The 14,411-nt window shown below is 35.9% G+C and overlaps 2 protein-coding genes across 5 annotated transcripts; one reads left to right on the forward strand and one right to left on the reverse strand.

Moving 5' to 3' along the window:
* Positions 1 to 1,441: 1,441 nt before the first annotated feature.
* Positions 1,442 to 4,791, reverse strand: LOC143182496 (uncharacterized). Its single transcript, XM_076383512.1, has 7 exons — positions 4,427 to 4,791; positions 3,837 to 4,242; positions 3,033 to 3,224; positions 2,241 to 2,383; positions 2,007 to 2,171; positions 1,778 to 1,936; positions 1,442 to 1,720 (listed from the first exon to the last, which is right to left on the reverse strand). The coding sequence occupies exons 1-6, from the start codon at positions 4,789 to 4,791 to the stop codon at positions 1,780 to 1,782; spliced, it is 1,428 nt and encodes a 475-aa protein (XP_076239627.1). The 3' UTR covers positions 1,442 to 1,720; positions 1,778 to 1,779.
* Positions 4,792 to 5,685: 894 nt separating this feature from the next.
* Positions 5,686 to 13,690, forward strand: Dl (dorsal). 4 transcript variants are annotated; one of them, XM_076383501.1, is made up of 13 exons: positions 5,695 to 5,906; positions 5,968 to 6,349; positions 6,601 to 6,691; positions 6,771 to 6,994; positions 7,059 to 7,302; positions 7,382 to 7,525; positions 7,602 to 7,792; positions 7,868 to 8,006; positions 10,170 to 10,262; positions 11,757 to 11,925; positions 12,016 to 12,269; positions 12,354 to 12,520; positions 12,604 to 13,690. In XM_076383501.1, the coding sequence occupies exons 3-13, from the start codon at positions 6,640 to 6,642 to the stop codon at positions 12,754 to 12,756; spliced, it is 1,830 nt and encodes a 609-aa protein (XP_076239616.1). In that variant the 5' UTR covers positions 5,695 to 5,906; positions 5,968 to 6,349; positions 6,601 to 6,639; the 3' UTR covers positions 12,757 to 13,690. The 4 variants fall into 4 exon arrangements, with proteins under 4 accessions (XP_076239614.1, XP_076239615.1, XP_076239616.1 ...); XM_076383502.1 differs by having other exon boundaries at positions 12,357 to 12,520; XM_076383499.1 differs by lacking the exons at positions 10,170 to 10,262; positions 11,757 to 11,925; positions 12,016 to 12,269; positions 12,354 to 12,520; positions 12,604 to 13,690 and having other exon boundaries at positions 5,686 to 5,906; positions 7,868 to 9,435.
* Positions 13,691 to 14,411: the final 721 nt, after the last annotated feature.

Below are 14,411 nucleotides of genomic sequence, written 5' to 3' on the forward strand. Positions count from 1 at the left end.
CTGGAATTTCTGAAATTATCTTCTTTGCGTTTCGCTGAGAGACTATCAAAGAACAATCCAATCAATTCAAAAACATAAACGATGATATTCAGATTTTTACTTGGCTTGTGGCGACGTTTTTATAAAATGGTGTGATACAAAGAGCAATTATACTGGAACATCTGAATTGCTCAATTTATTGTATCAAGGTATGTTATAACATACAAGTATTGTAAATTTTATTACTCGTAATAATAGATACGTACGCGTTCCTCAAGCCACAAAAATTCGATATATGCATATATATTCAAATCTAATGATCATCGGTACGTGATGAAACGAATCTAAGCAATTTCGTTTCCGTAGTTGCTAAAATAGATGAAACATAGTATATCAATTGATTTCTCTGCACATTTTTATTTTGGCGATTCACAAGAAAGAAAAGTAGCATCTCGAGGGTGTACCTCGTTCTATTTCATATCACCGCTCCATTATTGAGTTCTCGGTACGGAGTAGTAAAATACTTGTACAATATTATCAAAAGCGAAAGGCGATAACTTAGATATTCGTAGATATTGTACAAGAACATTGTTGATTAGTGTGTACACGTAATACGGAATTCCTTGTACTTTTTGCGTATGTTAAGTTAAATGCTAAATTTTATTTTCCTTTGATAAAATGTGATCAAACTAGTCAAGCAATGAACACAGTTGAACAACAGTCCCGAAATTTAGTGTTTCGTTATTTGTTACCGCAATTAACATACGCAATAGAAAATATTTTAGATCGACTAGCAAATGTTACATACACTACTGAACGATATACTCGAACAAGAACCGATTTTGTGATAACAAGAACAAATCTTCCACTGATATTTGTGCCGTGGGTCTTCTCTTATCGTGTACGAAAGCTTCGAATGGAAAACACTGTAATAATGGAGCACGAGAGACGTGATATGTACGATATCGTCATCAAACGAAACGGAAAATCATAATTTTATCTTGTACTTAAGAGTACACAATAATGAGAAATGTGATCAGACACGTCGTATTTGTGTCACACGTACGCGTGGGTTACTTAGATTTAACAATCAATTGTAACGTGTTTTGAAAAAAACAATTTACCGCCAGTAGCATTGCATTCCTTGCTTTTAAAATGTACGCAGATTTGTCGATTACGTAAATGTATTTGTTATTGCTTCGGAATGAAAAATGCATTGGTCTGCATGATGGATTATCAACCAGCTGATGATGCTGGCGGTACTTTGTTTTCATCACTTTATCATGTTACACGAAAAAAAGTGTAAAATATAGATTAAAAAACATACGATGTCAATCTTTATTTACCCCTCTCAAGCATATTCTTGCTATAATGTTGATAATCGTTGTAAAGCTTCTCCATTTGATTACTAAATACATCATTTACTCAATGACTCAAAATAGTAATAGTCAAAAAATGCCCCATATTAGAAAGTATATGAAATAAAAAAAAGAAAATAAAAAGCCTACGTTTTCAAAGATTAAAAAAATGCCTGAAAATTTACTGTAGCTCTAGGACTAACATCTACTCTTTCGCCTCTCCTTCTTAGGAACTGGATACAACTTTTCTACCTCGACTCACAGTTCCTTGTGCTCACAGAATCTTCCCGCCTTAAATCATTGCCCAACTCGAAGTTCTACTTCTTCATTCTTTCGATTCAAGTATATTGAAACGTATTTGAGATACGCTCAAACGATTCCATCTAAATCATAATAGAAATCTCATATTTTCTAAAATTATCAATAAACTGAAAGATTACCTTTAAGCGGTTAACGCTGGAGTTGTAGTGGACAAGAAAGTACGAAGAATGGCCCTTGGCGCCCGGATAACAGAGCCAGCTATTTGCAACATTCTACTACTCCAACCCCTTTCCTGTGACTGACGTATCAAGCGTTCCCTCATCTCATTTAACTCCAATCTACGATATTCGAAAGTATAACAGAGCATTCTCAGTCTCTGTCGTAAGTATCACACTAACGCAAACTTACAACTGTGAGTTGTAATTTGATTCTGAGTGACGTAAAGCTGCTTCTCGGTCAGCCAACTGGGCTTCTAAAAAAATTGTACGCAAATTTAGAGACTTCCCAATTTCTTCACTAGATCTCAAACGTTTTTCCAATCTAAGTGTCTCATCCTCCTTCATTTTCAGCTCCCTACGAATGTAAAGTTTGAATTTGAACGAATGATTATATTGCAGTAATCATTCTAGTTATTAAATTTACTTGGAGTAGTGTTGAATTTGCTGTTTTAAAGATTCTACCAGAGCGATCTGCGTAGCTAATTTACTCTGCAGATCCTCCACAATTGCTTCCGCTTTTTCCGCTCTCGTCTCTTGTTGCATAGCCAATGTCTCGCTATCAACCACCTACATGTGAAGTCCTACTTGTCATATTTTTATCGATAATAATAAAAACCCGTTCACTTAAAATATAATTAAAAAATAGCAAAATTAAATAGGCGAAAGAATCGCACGTTCTTTTGCAATCCATTCTGCGAGAAACAAGGTCTAATATCGATCCCTTTTCTTGGTACGAAAGGAATATTACACCACATTGAGTCACCGATGCAACAGAAAAATCGTGACTCAACACTGCACTATGTCCTTCAGTACATTGACCTACCTAACAAAATACCTACAGCAAGCAAGTACGATAACGAGTACAACTACATTTCTACTTAGATTTGAAACCTTTCATTAGAATGTTCTTTCAAAATTTTAGGGGTGAGTGGTGACTCATGTCTACATAGAAAGTGGTAGAAGCTCGCATCGAACCGAGAATTCACCCTCTTCGGGGTCGTCTGCTCACGAGCGCAACAGTGAGTCATCCAATGGAATCAATTTGTAAGCACGCGCACAATATATAGCAAGACTGTGAGATTTACTATACGAAAAGAAGAAAATAGAATGGAAAATAATTAACTTTTGTGTTTGGTAAAAAAAAAAAAATCCCCCTTTTTTTTATAAACTACTAAATGGTGAAACGATTTAGTTTAAAAGATAGAAAGAAACTAGCCTTTGTCTCAAGTGTTTGTTTCTCTTCTCGCAATTTCAATAACTTCTCCCGATCCTTCGAAATTTGCTCATCGAGCGCTCGAAGTTGACTTTGCGCAGTGTGCAGCTCGTTTCGTACATTCTCCGCCGCGACCAGCCTCTCCTCGGATAGCTCGCTCAACCGCTTCATTTCCTCCTCCATTTTCTCCTTTTCCTGCAACGAACGGGTAACCCAGTTCGTGAACTTCGTAAATACCCGAAAGTATCTAAAACCAGACATCCCGTTTTATCTATTTCATCCGACGTACTCATGGTACGATACACAGTTCCTTCTTTCGCTTTACAATTAGCAGCTGGACCACTGCCAACTTCTCACTTGCGTCTATCGTATAGGTATACTAATTAATTGGTCGGTACTATAGCAGCAGGTATACCAAGCGAGAACATTAAAGTAATTATTACTCTTTCATTGATGAAAAATAAGACTGCTATGGAAACTGAACTAAAAAAAATAATGTATTTTACAAGACTTCACGCTATAATATTAATGAAACTGCTGATTATAATGGACGAGCCATATCAGAAGTGCCGTAACTACGTTACAATACGCGTCCAACGTATATCGCGCGAGTTCTCACGTTAGTGTCATCCCTTTAGTTAGATACACGTCATTGAACTCTCGTGCTTGCCAGAGGAAAGGCAAAGTAGGTGCCTGTAGTTGATACTCGACGTTATACTGTCTTACGATTCCGGACAAATCATGATTTTCTTTTTTTATTCATGTAAAGAGTATAGCGACAAGTGTCAAATGCAACGGAAAAATTACCGTCGTTAGTTCATCTTTTTCTTTCAGTGTTTCTTCAAACCGTATCCTAACGCGATGCACCTCTCCAGTCAGTCTACTGACACGGCCATTCTCTGTGTCGATCAGTCTACGCAAAACGAAAACCTGCAGATGCATGTTCTTGATTTTCTCTGTAAGATCGTCGATCGTATCGTGGAGGCAAAGAACCTCCTCGCGCCTGCGTCTCCAAGCGTTCAACATCAGCGAACGACAAACTAAGGTAGCTGCTTTTCTTGGATTCTGAAAGAGTCGCGAACCTCCATCCTCAGACTCAGGCAACACGAATCCATCCATCCATTTTTTGATGCCAACACTAATCCCAACGTCACTCCCAGCATACATCTTCTCCCCTTCGTCAAGTTTTTCCAGCGTCGAATTGCTATCCGATCTAAGATCGACAAAAGGAATTCGTTCGAGAAATTGTTGCGATCTTAACTAATTCGTTAGAAACCGAGAGAAAAATAAAGATCAACCTATTATCGACGGTGTACCCTAAAAATTGATTGACTTCTTGTTAGAAGGAAACAGAAGCCATTTCGAAAAGAATGAAATTACAGTGATTAGTGGTTTACCCTAGATTACTGTTTTCCACTTCCATTACCGACAGCGAGAGATCACTCATTGATAAGCTCTTCTTGCAACGCGGCGTACTGATCACGCGAAAAACGGAGACATTATCCGGGCAACTTTTTGCCGTGTTAAGCGAGGCGGTGCAATTTATCGTGGCGAGGCCGGCCAACCTGAAGGAAGTCCTCGGTGGACGATAATACGTGCTCGGTTTCTGACATCTTATTGGAAGCTGAGAGTACCCTTGGAATTTACGTTGCACGCATCGCGTCAACCGCTTTTCCACGGGAAAGTAGCTCGGATCTTCTCTCGAGCTCGTCGAGGCGCTCAGAGATGATGGGCTTTTCGGTATAATCGCAGTTTCTGGCATGTCGTAGCAGTATTCGCAAGTAAATACCTCTTACAAAATGTAACGAGTGCTGTTTATCTCTCGTCATGGAAACCAGACGAGCTTCCTCTTCTTTTCTGTTTCTATTATCAACTTTGTGATTCTTGCTCGATAAATTCAATTGTTTAGAATAGGACACGCGACCTGTCACGCGGCTATTTGCTTCGAATGTGTCAGTTCGTGGAATTGCATAAATCATAAATCAAGTACGCCTACAACGACACACGTAGGAAACGATTAGAACTTATGTAACGCGCGATCTGATTCGCGTTGTAACCTTAAACCTTCGATAGCTGACTATTCCCGCCATAAATGTGAATGATCGTAAAGCTACAGTAACGAAAGAAACTAGTTCCAAAGAAAATAAGTAATTATTTCCTAGCTTAATTAGCACATGATTTAAAACAAATCTATGATTATTTAACGTTCTACGTTACTCCGCATGATAAAACAGAATTATGTGACGTGTCGACCGTCGACGTGAGTCATCGTCCCCCAAGCGTCCAAATACCATCTACCTATCTACGCTCCTGGATCTTAATCTATACGCACGATAAATTCGATGAACCTTAACCGCGAATTTCTTTCAATGGAGAAGTTTGAGAATAAAAAACGCATGTATAAATTGGCGAGGAAAAGGAAACGATACTTGTAAAACTCGTGAGAACAATCTGTCGCCATTCGTGGAGGAACTTCTAAGTAATCAAAAAATGATGTACTTCACCTATCGATACATAGACGGTATACTTGCTCGAATCAGTGGTAAGAATGTATGTAGATTCGTGTGGAGAATGCGCGAACTCGCGCGTATCTATGGAGTATATATCGGTCTACTCCTACCTTGGAAGCGTCAAGAGTCAAGAGACATATACCATATACCAGTACTGATGCAAAGTCCGAACGAAATGTTGTGTCGCGTCAAGTCTCGTTTCTAGTCACGGCCGTGTCCGCTTTTATATCGCGTGTGAATCGTGTGCGCAGCACCGATTGAGGATTTCGAATCAGAGATTCGATATATTCTGCAACTCGGGAGCTCGTTAAACAGATTTTCTTCTTCGTAAAGTCGAAAGTGCCTTGTTATGTCGATCGAGCTGCAGGCAAGTCTTTCTCGTCACATTGTCCTACGATAGTTTAATTATAGCTGCACGGCTTGTACAGACCTAGGCTCTCCCAAAATAATGATTGGATCAGCGTGGATCCCTCCTCGCCCTCTGCTCTTTCGCAGTTTCTGTTCCCTCGGGACTCGGGACACTTGTGTATTGCAGTGCCTCTGGAAGTACATATACCTGTGAACAGCTGTCGTTCCATTGGTTAGAGATCCTCTCCACATGGAATTGCTACCCGCGCTACCTAATTTACACACGATCTCTCCCGACCGGTATTAATCGAAAGTTACGCCTAACTTGTTCTTCTACGTCAATCCATCGGCCGTGTTGCGACACAAACACATTTTCCGTGAACATGTTTGATGCACACTTCGAGGTGCACGATTCGATTTGCACCGAATAAATCGTTCTGGGAGTACAATTCTTTTTTTTAGGTATCTATCATTCATTCACGCGTTTGCTCATTTTCGTTTCGGTAGTATTCGGGCAAAACATTTTCTATACTATGCTAAAGTTCCGCGAAATGCAGCTTGTGTGATTAGTTTTCCTCCTTTGATAAGGTGTCTGAAACAAATGTTAAAAAGTTAATGGAAACGTGATTGTCATGAATTACTCGTGCATAAAATGATTACAGAACATTTTTTCTTAAGTAGCAACACATAATAAAATGAAAATCGTTTTTCAGATGGCTACTGTCCAGTGCACTAACCACTAAATAAAAGGCATGGAACAATTCCATGGTATGAGTGATGGAAATATAAATATAAGTGATGTCAGTAAGTAATAATAATTATTTCATGTTATTACAAATATAGATTTTATGCTTCAAATGTTTTGACTAATTTCATTGAATAGTTGAAGTCATTCAAACTACTGATCCTGGATTTGTGGAGTCTAGTGGAAGGGAGGATCAACCTCTAGTGGAAATGAACACTGGACGGTTATTGCCATATGTTGAGATAATAGAACAACCAGCAAGCAAAGCTTTACGTTTTCGCTATGAGTGCGAAGGCAGATCAGCTGGTAGTATACCTGGTGTAAACAGTACACCAGAAAATAAAACATTTCCTAGTATAAGAGTAAGTACTAAGAAAACAAATTTTTAATCGGATCTTGCATAAAAACAAGCAATGTTATGCGCAGATAGTAGGCTACAAAGGCCGTGCTGTAGTTGTAGTGTCATGTGTAACTAAAGATCAACCGCACAGACCACACCCTCACAATCTTGTTGGGAAGGAAGCATGTAAACGAGGTGTTTGTACAGTAGAAGTTTCATCAGACAATATGACAGTCACATTTGCAAATCTTGGTATTCAGTGTGTTAAAAAGAAGGATATTGAAGAAGCACTTAGAATAAGGGAAGAAATTCGTGTAGATCCTTTTCGAAGTAAGCTAGAATAATAGTGACATAATTTTATAAAAAATTTTGCAAGAGAAAAGAAAAACTGTATGTTATCTTTTTATAGCTGGCTTCGAACATAAAAGACAACCTACCAGCATTGACTTAAATGCAGTGAGATTATGTTTCCAAGTTTTTCTAGAAGGCTCACAGAAGGGAAAGTTTAACGTTCCTTTACCACCAGTGGTATCTGACCCGATATTTGATAAAAGTAAATTTTGTTTTCATTATACTATATATTTAATGATTGGACAAATAGTTACTTATTCATATTTTGAATATTTCAGAGGCAATGTCAGATCTTGTAATCTGCAAGCTCAGTCATTGCAGTGCATCAGTTGCTGGTGGTATGGAGATGATTTTATTGTGTGAGAAAGTGGCAAAAGAAGACATACAAGTTAGGTTTTTTGAAGAAAAAGATGGACAAGTAGTTTGGGAAGGATTTGGTGACTTCCAGCCTACTCATGTACACAAACAGGTATGACATGGCTATTTTAATTTAATTTATATTAAGTTAACAAATACTAAATGTAAATTTAATATGTGTTAACAGACAGCAATCGCGTTCAGAACACCTACTTATCGCATACAACAAGTTGATCAGCCAGTACAAGTGTGCATTCAACTCAAGAGACCATCGGACGGTGCAATGAGCGAAGCGTTACCGTTTCAGATGTTACCACTTGGTGCAGGTAGGCCTGCTTTCTGGTCTTTACGGAAAGCATTTGCCAGGAAGAAAACAGATTATAGTACTTTTAGTAAAATTTTGGCCAGCGAATCGGCGTTACTGTCGAATCCTGTGTTAAAATTCCCGCGTACTATCGATGAATATAATAATAACGATTTCGATATAAAGAGATCGAACAACAAAATTTCTGCTTTACGTGCTCTAAACGATTTATATAATGTAAGAAATACTTTAGACTCTTGTAACGGAAGTATTCAAGTCAATCAGAACGCTGCACAAAATGTAGATTACTTAAAAAATACTATAATAGATTACGAGAATAATGAGATACCGATTCAGATAGAAAAAGACACACAAAATGAACAAACGAATAGAATGCACAAGTTAGATAATGATAATGATCTAACCGATAAGGGAACGGTTCATTCGAATTCAGGAACTTTAACTCGCGTTAAACAAAATAGCGTCAATGATGATACGCAGGAATTACACAATTCAGAAACTTCTAAAACTACATCAGACTGGTTCGACTATTCGGAAGTAGACAAGTGGGTGCAGAAAGGACAAATGTGTCTTAAAGAAAAGGATAACGAAGCAAATTTTAAAACCGAAACGGAAGATTGTAACAAATCATTTAACGAACTGTTGACTCAAGTAGCGGAACTTGATCAAATTTATGCCGACACACACTTAAAGTTAGTGCAAGCAGCCCTTGAGCAGAATACAACTAATCAATCTATGGACATCGACGTTTGCGACAATCAAACTTACACTAGTTTACAAATGGCTATGAAAAATCCTATAGAATTTGTTGACTTACCGAATGATAGGAAATACGAAGATGTGACTGTATCAAATTCTCTCCCTACTCCACCTTGTCCATCACCGTCAGCAACCACTAAAAGGGATGGCACGCAGGAGACTGAGGAGCGATTACCTCCTTTACCTCCGAAACGCATCCGCAAAATGCCCTCTATGCCCCTTCTACCTCGACCTATATCCTCTACTATGTCAACAGACCCTTTAATCCAAGCACCAGACAAAAACTTGCCTTCCCTCCCCAATACGCTGACCAAGAATTCAAAACAAGGCCTATTTTCCAAGCTGTTTACGAAAAAGACAAAGAAAGATAAGGATACTATTTCAAACGTGTTCAAAGATAGTAATACGTCTCTGAATATCCGAGAAAGTATTGGTTCACAATTGCAAACACCAAGATCTAGTGCTATAAGCACTACTAGCGTTAAATCTCTTAAATTAGGTGGTGACGAGACACCACCTTATGGGATGGAATTGACAGAAGCTGAACATTACGCATTATATACTGCTATGGCTCCGCACGCAACTGCGTCGGAGTTTGATGAATTGTCTTTCTATTATAGTCCCGTAGAGGGTGGAAAGATTTTTTCAGAAAAAAAAGAAACCTAATTCTATTTGTACTTTTTAACGTTTGATAACATAGTTTCACTTGTGGGTGACATTTTTCCCTAAATGATCTCGCAGAAATATATTATTAACACTTTGATGGAGAATTTTCTGCAGACTACTTTCACAGCTTTGATATGCTCACGTTATTGCGATGCATGTGTATATTTAACACTTTACACTTGGGAATATTGCTCTGAGCTAGCGGTATCTCCACTATCAAACCTTGCCAAGTGTAAAGAGTTAACAAATTTTTTATAATTCAAAACACTTCTTTTTTAAAAGAGACTTTACGATATTCTAGTCAAGGTACAAATTGTTATACTTTCTTCCATAGTCTTTCATATACATCTTAAAGAAGTTGAAGCATAAATTTAATGGAAATTTGTTGTCTATTATCAAAGTTAGTATTCCTTCTAGTCAGGTTTTACAGTGTTGCTATATTACGTTTTTGAATCTTATATTATTGCTTTTTATTATTTATGATAAGTTGTTAAGTTTTTTATGCTTTCCCAAGTTTATACACGTCACTTCATTTCTAGTCCTAGTATAGGCATTTAATTTATATTTAGAGGGTCAAGTCGTTTTATTTGTTTGTAACTTGTAAACATTTTGAATTGAAAGTTATTATTTTTTGCATGTATAGTATTTAACGGTAAGAAAATATTTCGAAATTTGTAATGGTTTTGTCTTTCGGACAAATTGTTGATAAGTCACGTGGTTAATGTACAATCATTTATAGATGATCCTGATTCATTAAGACGAAAGAGACAAAAGTTTAATAACAGTCCAAATGCGCTAGTTTTGAGGCATGTACAGGCAGAAGCTGAGAAGCGTGAGTATTTTTACAAAATTGTTCTCAATTCTACAGCTTTGCCGGGGATGGGTTTAATTGGCGCCATTGATGTCATCGCATCGTCAAAATCAAAGTACATTGTGGCTACTTTTTTATGTCAAATTGCTGGTTCTACTTCTCTTCATACTATAACTAATTTTCATGTTGATATTTGCTATCATACTTTATCCGAAAGAGGAATAAATTCGCAAGCTGTCTCAGTAATGCCAGCAATAAATACCCCTTTGTGCATTTTTACGGGTTCATGAGACCCATTTGTTGTAATGATTGTTATAATGAATATTGAAAATTTGTTGAAAGTTCCACAGATGTGGAGATCTTGTACATTTGGAGAATGTTTGCGGTATTTTATATGAGACGCAAGTTTATAGTTGTCGGAACATCACAGTTTTTAGCGTTTCTAAGTCACATCATATACTAACAACAGAATTAATCCAATCTTTACACATTGGAAATGAAATATTTGATGAGCTTAATTGTAATGAACAGTGCCTAGAAATTGTTTCAACCAATAATACACAAAAATTGTTGAAAATTTCCACTGTGCAAAGAGAAATATTTTTTCATAGATTACAATTTTCATTATAATTAAGGAATATTGTATACATATACATATATATTTTCACACACTTACAAGGAATCTTGTTTTATACTTTTTTAAGAACGTATTTTGTATAAATATTTGAAATTTGTACTTGAATGATTGAAGAGCAGTGGCCTTGTACATTAAAGAAAACTGTATTTTTGTAATTGTCCACAGTGACTATGTAAATGGATACTATTTTTATATCCATTAATATATCAAATTAAAGACAGCTGTATAGCTTGGAATTTAATAAGATACAAGTACCCTGCTCTCGTACGAGAATGTTGTACTTACAAATTCAGCAGTACAGTATAATAAGAATGGAAACAATGTGCAATATTTGTGTGGAAATTCAGATTTTTATAAATTGCTTCTTTGAAAGGAAAAAGCTATATCTATACTATTGTATGATTTACATATGCATAATATATCTGTCTATATATGTACAATTACTTAATAACGAAAATATCGTGTTTTTTATTCTGCTCCCAATCAATTTCAGATTAAAAGAATAATACATGTAATAAAACTTCCAGGTACGATATGATAATATTAGTTTAGTTTGTTAATACTTTGCTAATTATGTTGATTGTATTTTTTATGGCAATACAAACCACAATACAGAATGGCGTTTGAAGTGAAAATATATAAAATTGCATGCATCATTTTATACAATTAATCCCTTTTACTTCAAAGTTTTGCTGTATGTATGTTCTTTTGCATAATCGTTGCTTATTTCATTTTCGTTTTCCTATCTAATTTTTTCCCTTTCCTATGTTTCATGTAAAAAAACTAACATAGTGTTGTAAACTATTGCATAGCAGGCATTCATAGTCTCAGACTCTGACTTGCTAGTAGTTGTATTTAATTGTTCTGTCCTATTGTAGATGCTGTAATATTAAATCAACCAGTTCAATACAATTTTAATATTATCAAACCAGAACCGATAGAAAGGATATCTCCTTATGGTGGTTCAGTTACAAGTGGAGGATCTTTTCCATTATTCTCAGTAGGAACTACTTCACCACAGCCACACTCTACAATGCAGACTCTCAGGTAATGAAAAGTCTTGTTACACTTATTATCTTAAGAAAAAGTATACACGAAACGGTCATATAAAGTTATAGAACTTGAACTATTACACAGACCTCAAGTATCTCCAGGACGTACGCCATCGCCTATGGAATACAATTCGTACAATCAACCTCTTATTCAATCGCAACTATCACCTCAATATCAGTCAACAAGCAGTCATGTAGTACAACAATCGGCGGCAGGAACGCACATTCAACAATTTCCATATGTACCCAATACGTTACAAACACAGCCGCAAGAACAATTGGTATTAAATAGAGTGGCATCAAATTACCAAGAAGAATTACAAACGTTAGACAATACTGGTAATATAAGCAAGTACTGTGTAAATCTACCTACAAATATACTATTGTTTCAAAATGTCGATTCATCTATCCTAATGGATTCAGCAGGTGGAATAAGCGGGACGGATGTCACAAGTGTTTTAGATATGGACAGTCAGCAGTACAGTTTTGACTTAAGTCTCAATCAACTCGATTCAGCAGAGCTTGCTGCCTTTGGTACCGCTCTATCCGAGAATTTATCAAGTGGATTATCTATTTCGGACTCTAGCAAGGTATACAAGATATTGATATTTCACACATTATACAATTTTTACAATACTAAAGTGAATAAGAAAATAACTATTATGAACTTTAGCCTGAGACGAGTAAAGCAGCAAACGTAGAGATGAACAATGTTGAAGAAAGTAATAACATGACGGACAGTTTTACAAGAATTACTAACAGCACCATTCAGGAACTCTGTACTTTAAACAGCATGTATAAACCAGCACGAGAGATCGACGATTAAATTACGATCGTCATAAATTTTATTGAAGAAATTATTTTCTAACTAGAAATTTAAGTTATCTACTTTGAAAGTAAAATTGAATTGGTTGTGATAAAATTGCATCACCGATCACTTTACATTCTTTTGTAAACTATGTCTTTAACAGAATCGCCTATTTTAAACGCTGTTAATGTTTTTGTACAATATTCCCATTTTTTAAACATCACAAAATATTTATCCATCTAAGTAATATATAAAATGCTGTGACTGTGATCAAAATGTATCAAAATCTGTACATTATGACGTGCATACAGAGCGTCTTAATGAGAACAATTGTACGAAATAAAACATAGTGATTGAAATACGCAGTATATTGTAAAAGAGAATATGCACGCAATACTCGTACAAAGTATAACCTGTTTTAGGTAAAATAAACACCTCTGAGCAATTTTTCTTATTACATGTGTACGCTTATACAAATTTTCGATTTTTATTTTTTACATATTTTGCTACAAACTTGTTTGTAAATATAGTTTTTTTATATTAGGTGTAATTTCTAAACACAAGTGCTTCGTTTCTCAATTACATGTATACTTTGTCTATAAAAATTCCAATATACAGTCCGTCCAGGTACATTGGTTTATCCATAAGTAAAGATTTCTGTTCCGTATAGAGGACAGGAAATTTTTGTATGGTTTTATCGTAAATTTTTATGTACACAATACACGTGATTGTAGCATCCCGGTGCCAGGTTACCAAATATCATCTTAAACTCACTATTATTATACAGATCATTTTATAAACAGACATCCAATACAAATAAAGTTATAGGTAGGTACATACATTTTACATATAAGATTACATCAAGGAGTATAATGTTATACTGCTTACATACAATTGTGTAAACACGAATATTGAACTTCAATAGTATTCAATAAAAAATTGATTATAAATCATTATACGTACATGTTCTATCGTAAATTCTTTCTCAATATTTACATAGCAATCCTACACACAGAATTCTCAATTCTTAATTCGTACCTATGTACAAGTAAAAACTATTCTATGTCATTAAAGAAATAAATTGCCTTAGCAATATAAAGTAATATGTATAAACAGGGAAGAGACTCAGTTCCTTCACAACACGTGAAGAATAAAAAACCAATTGTGTTGTTTTCCAAAATGTATTTACTTAAAAATACAATGAAAGTTCAATTCTGATGGAATGGGCAGAAATATAGTCTGTGGTGTCGGTTACTGTTACGTCGAAAGTGATGATGAGATGGTATCCTGTACAAAAGTAGTTTGAACAAGACTTATGAACACACAAACCAAATTCTTAGCCTAGAATCATCCTCATTTTACGTAATCATGACGTTTCGTTACCAAATTCATCAAGATCATTAAATTTCTTCTTTTATTTGTCAATGCTTACCTAACAAACGTAGGGATGTAACGGTATCTTGGCGATCAGCCTGATTGATTGTTAAGACCCGTTAGCACCAGCAAATAATTTGTAGAATCACGTCCAGTACCTGAGCAGAGGATTTCATGATCACTCTGGCTCAAAAAAGTACTAAACGCGAGTCTTTCTCTATTCTTTTTGGACATGTTGCAAACGGGGCTTGATATTGTATTTTAATAAAATTAAATGGACCTATGCTTACAGTATATTG

The sequence above is a fragment of the Calliopsis andreniformis genome, chromosome 8, assembly GCF_051401765.1.
Source record: "Calliopsis andreniformis isolate RMS-2024a chromosome 8, iyCalAndr_principal, whole genome shotgun sequence".
Classification (NCBI taxonomy): Eukaryota; Metazoa; Arthropoda; class Insecta; order Hymenoptera; family Andrenidae; genus Calliopsis; species Calliopsis andreniformis.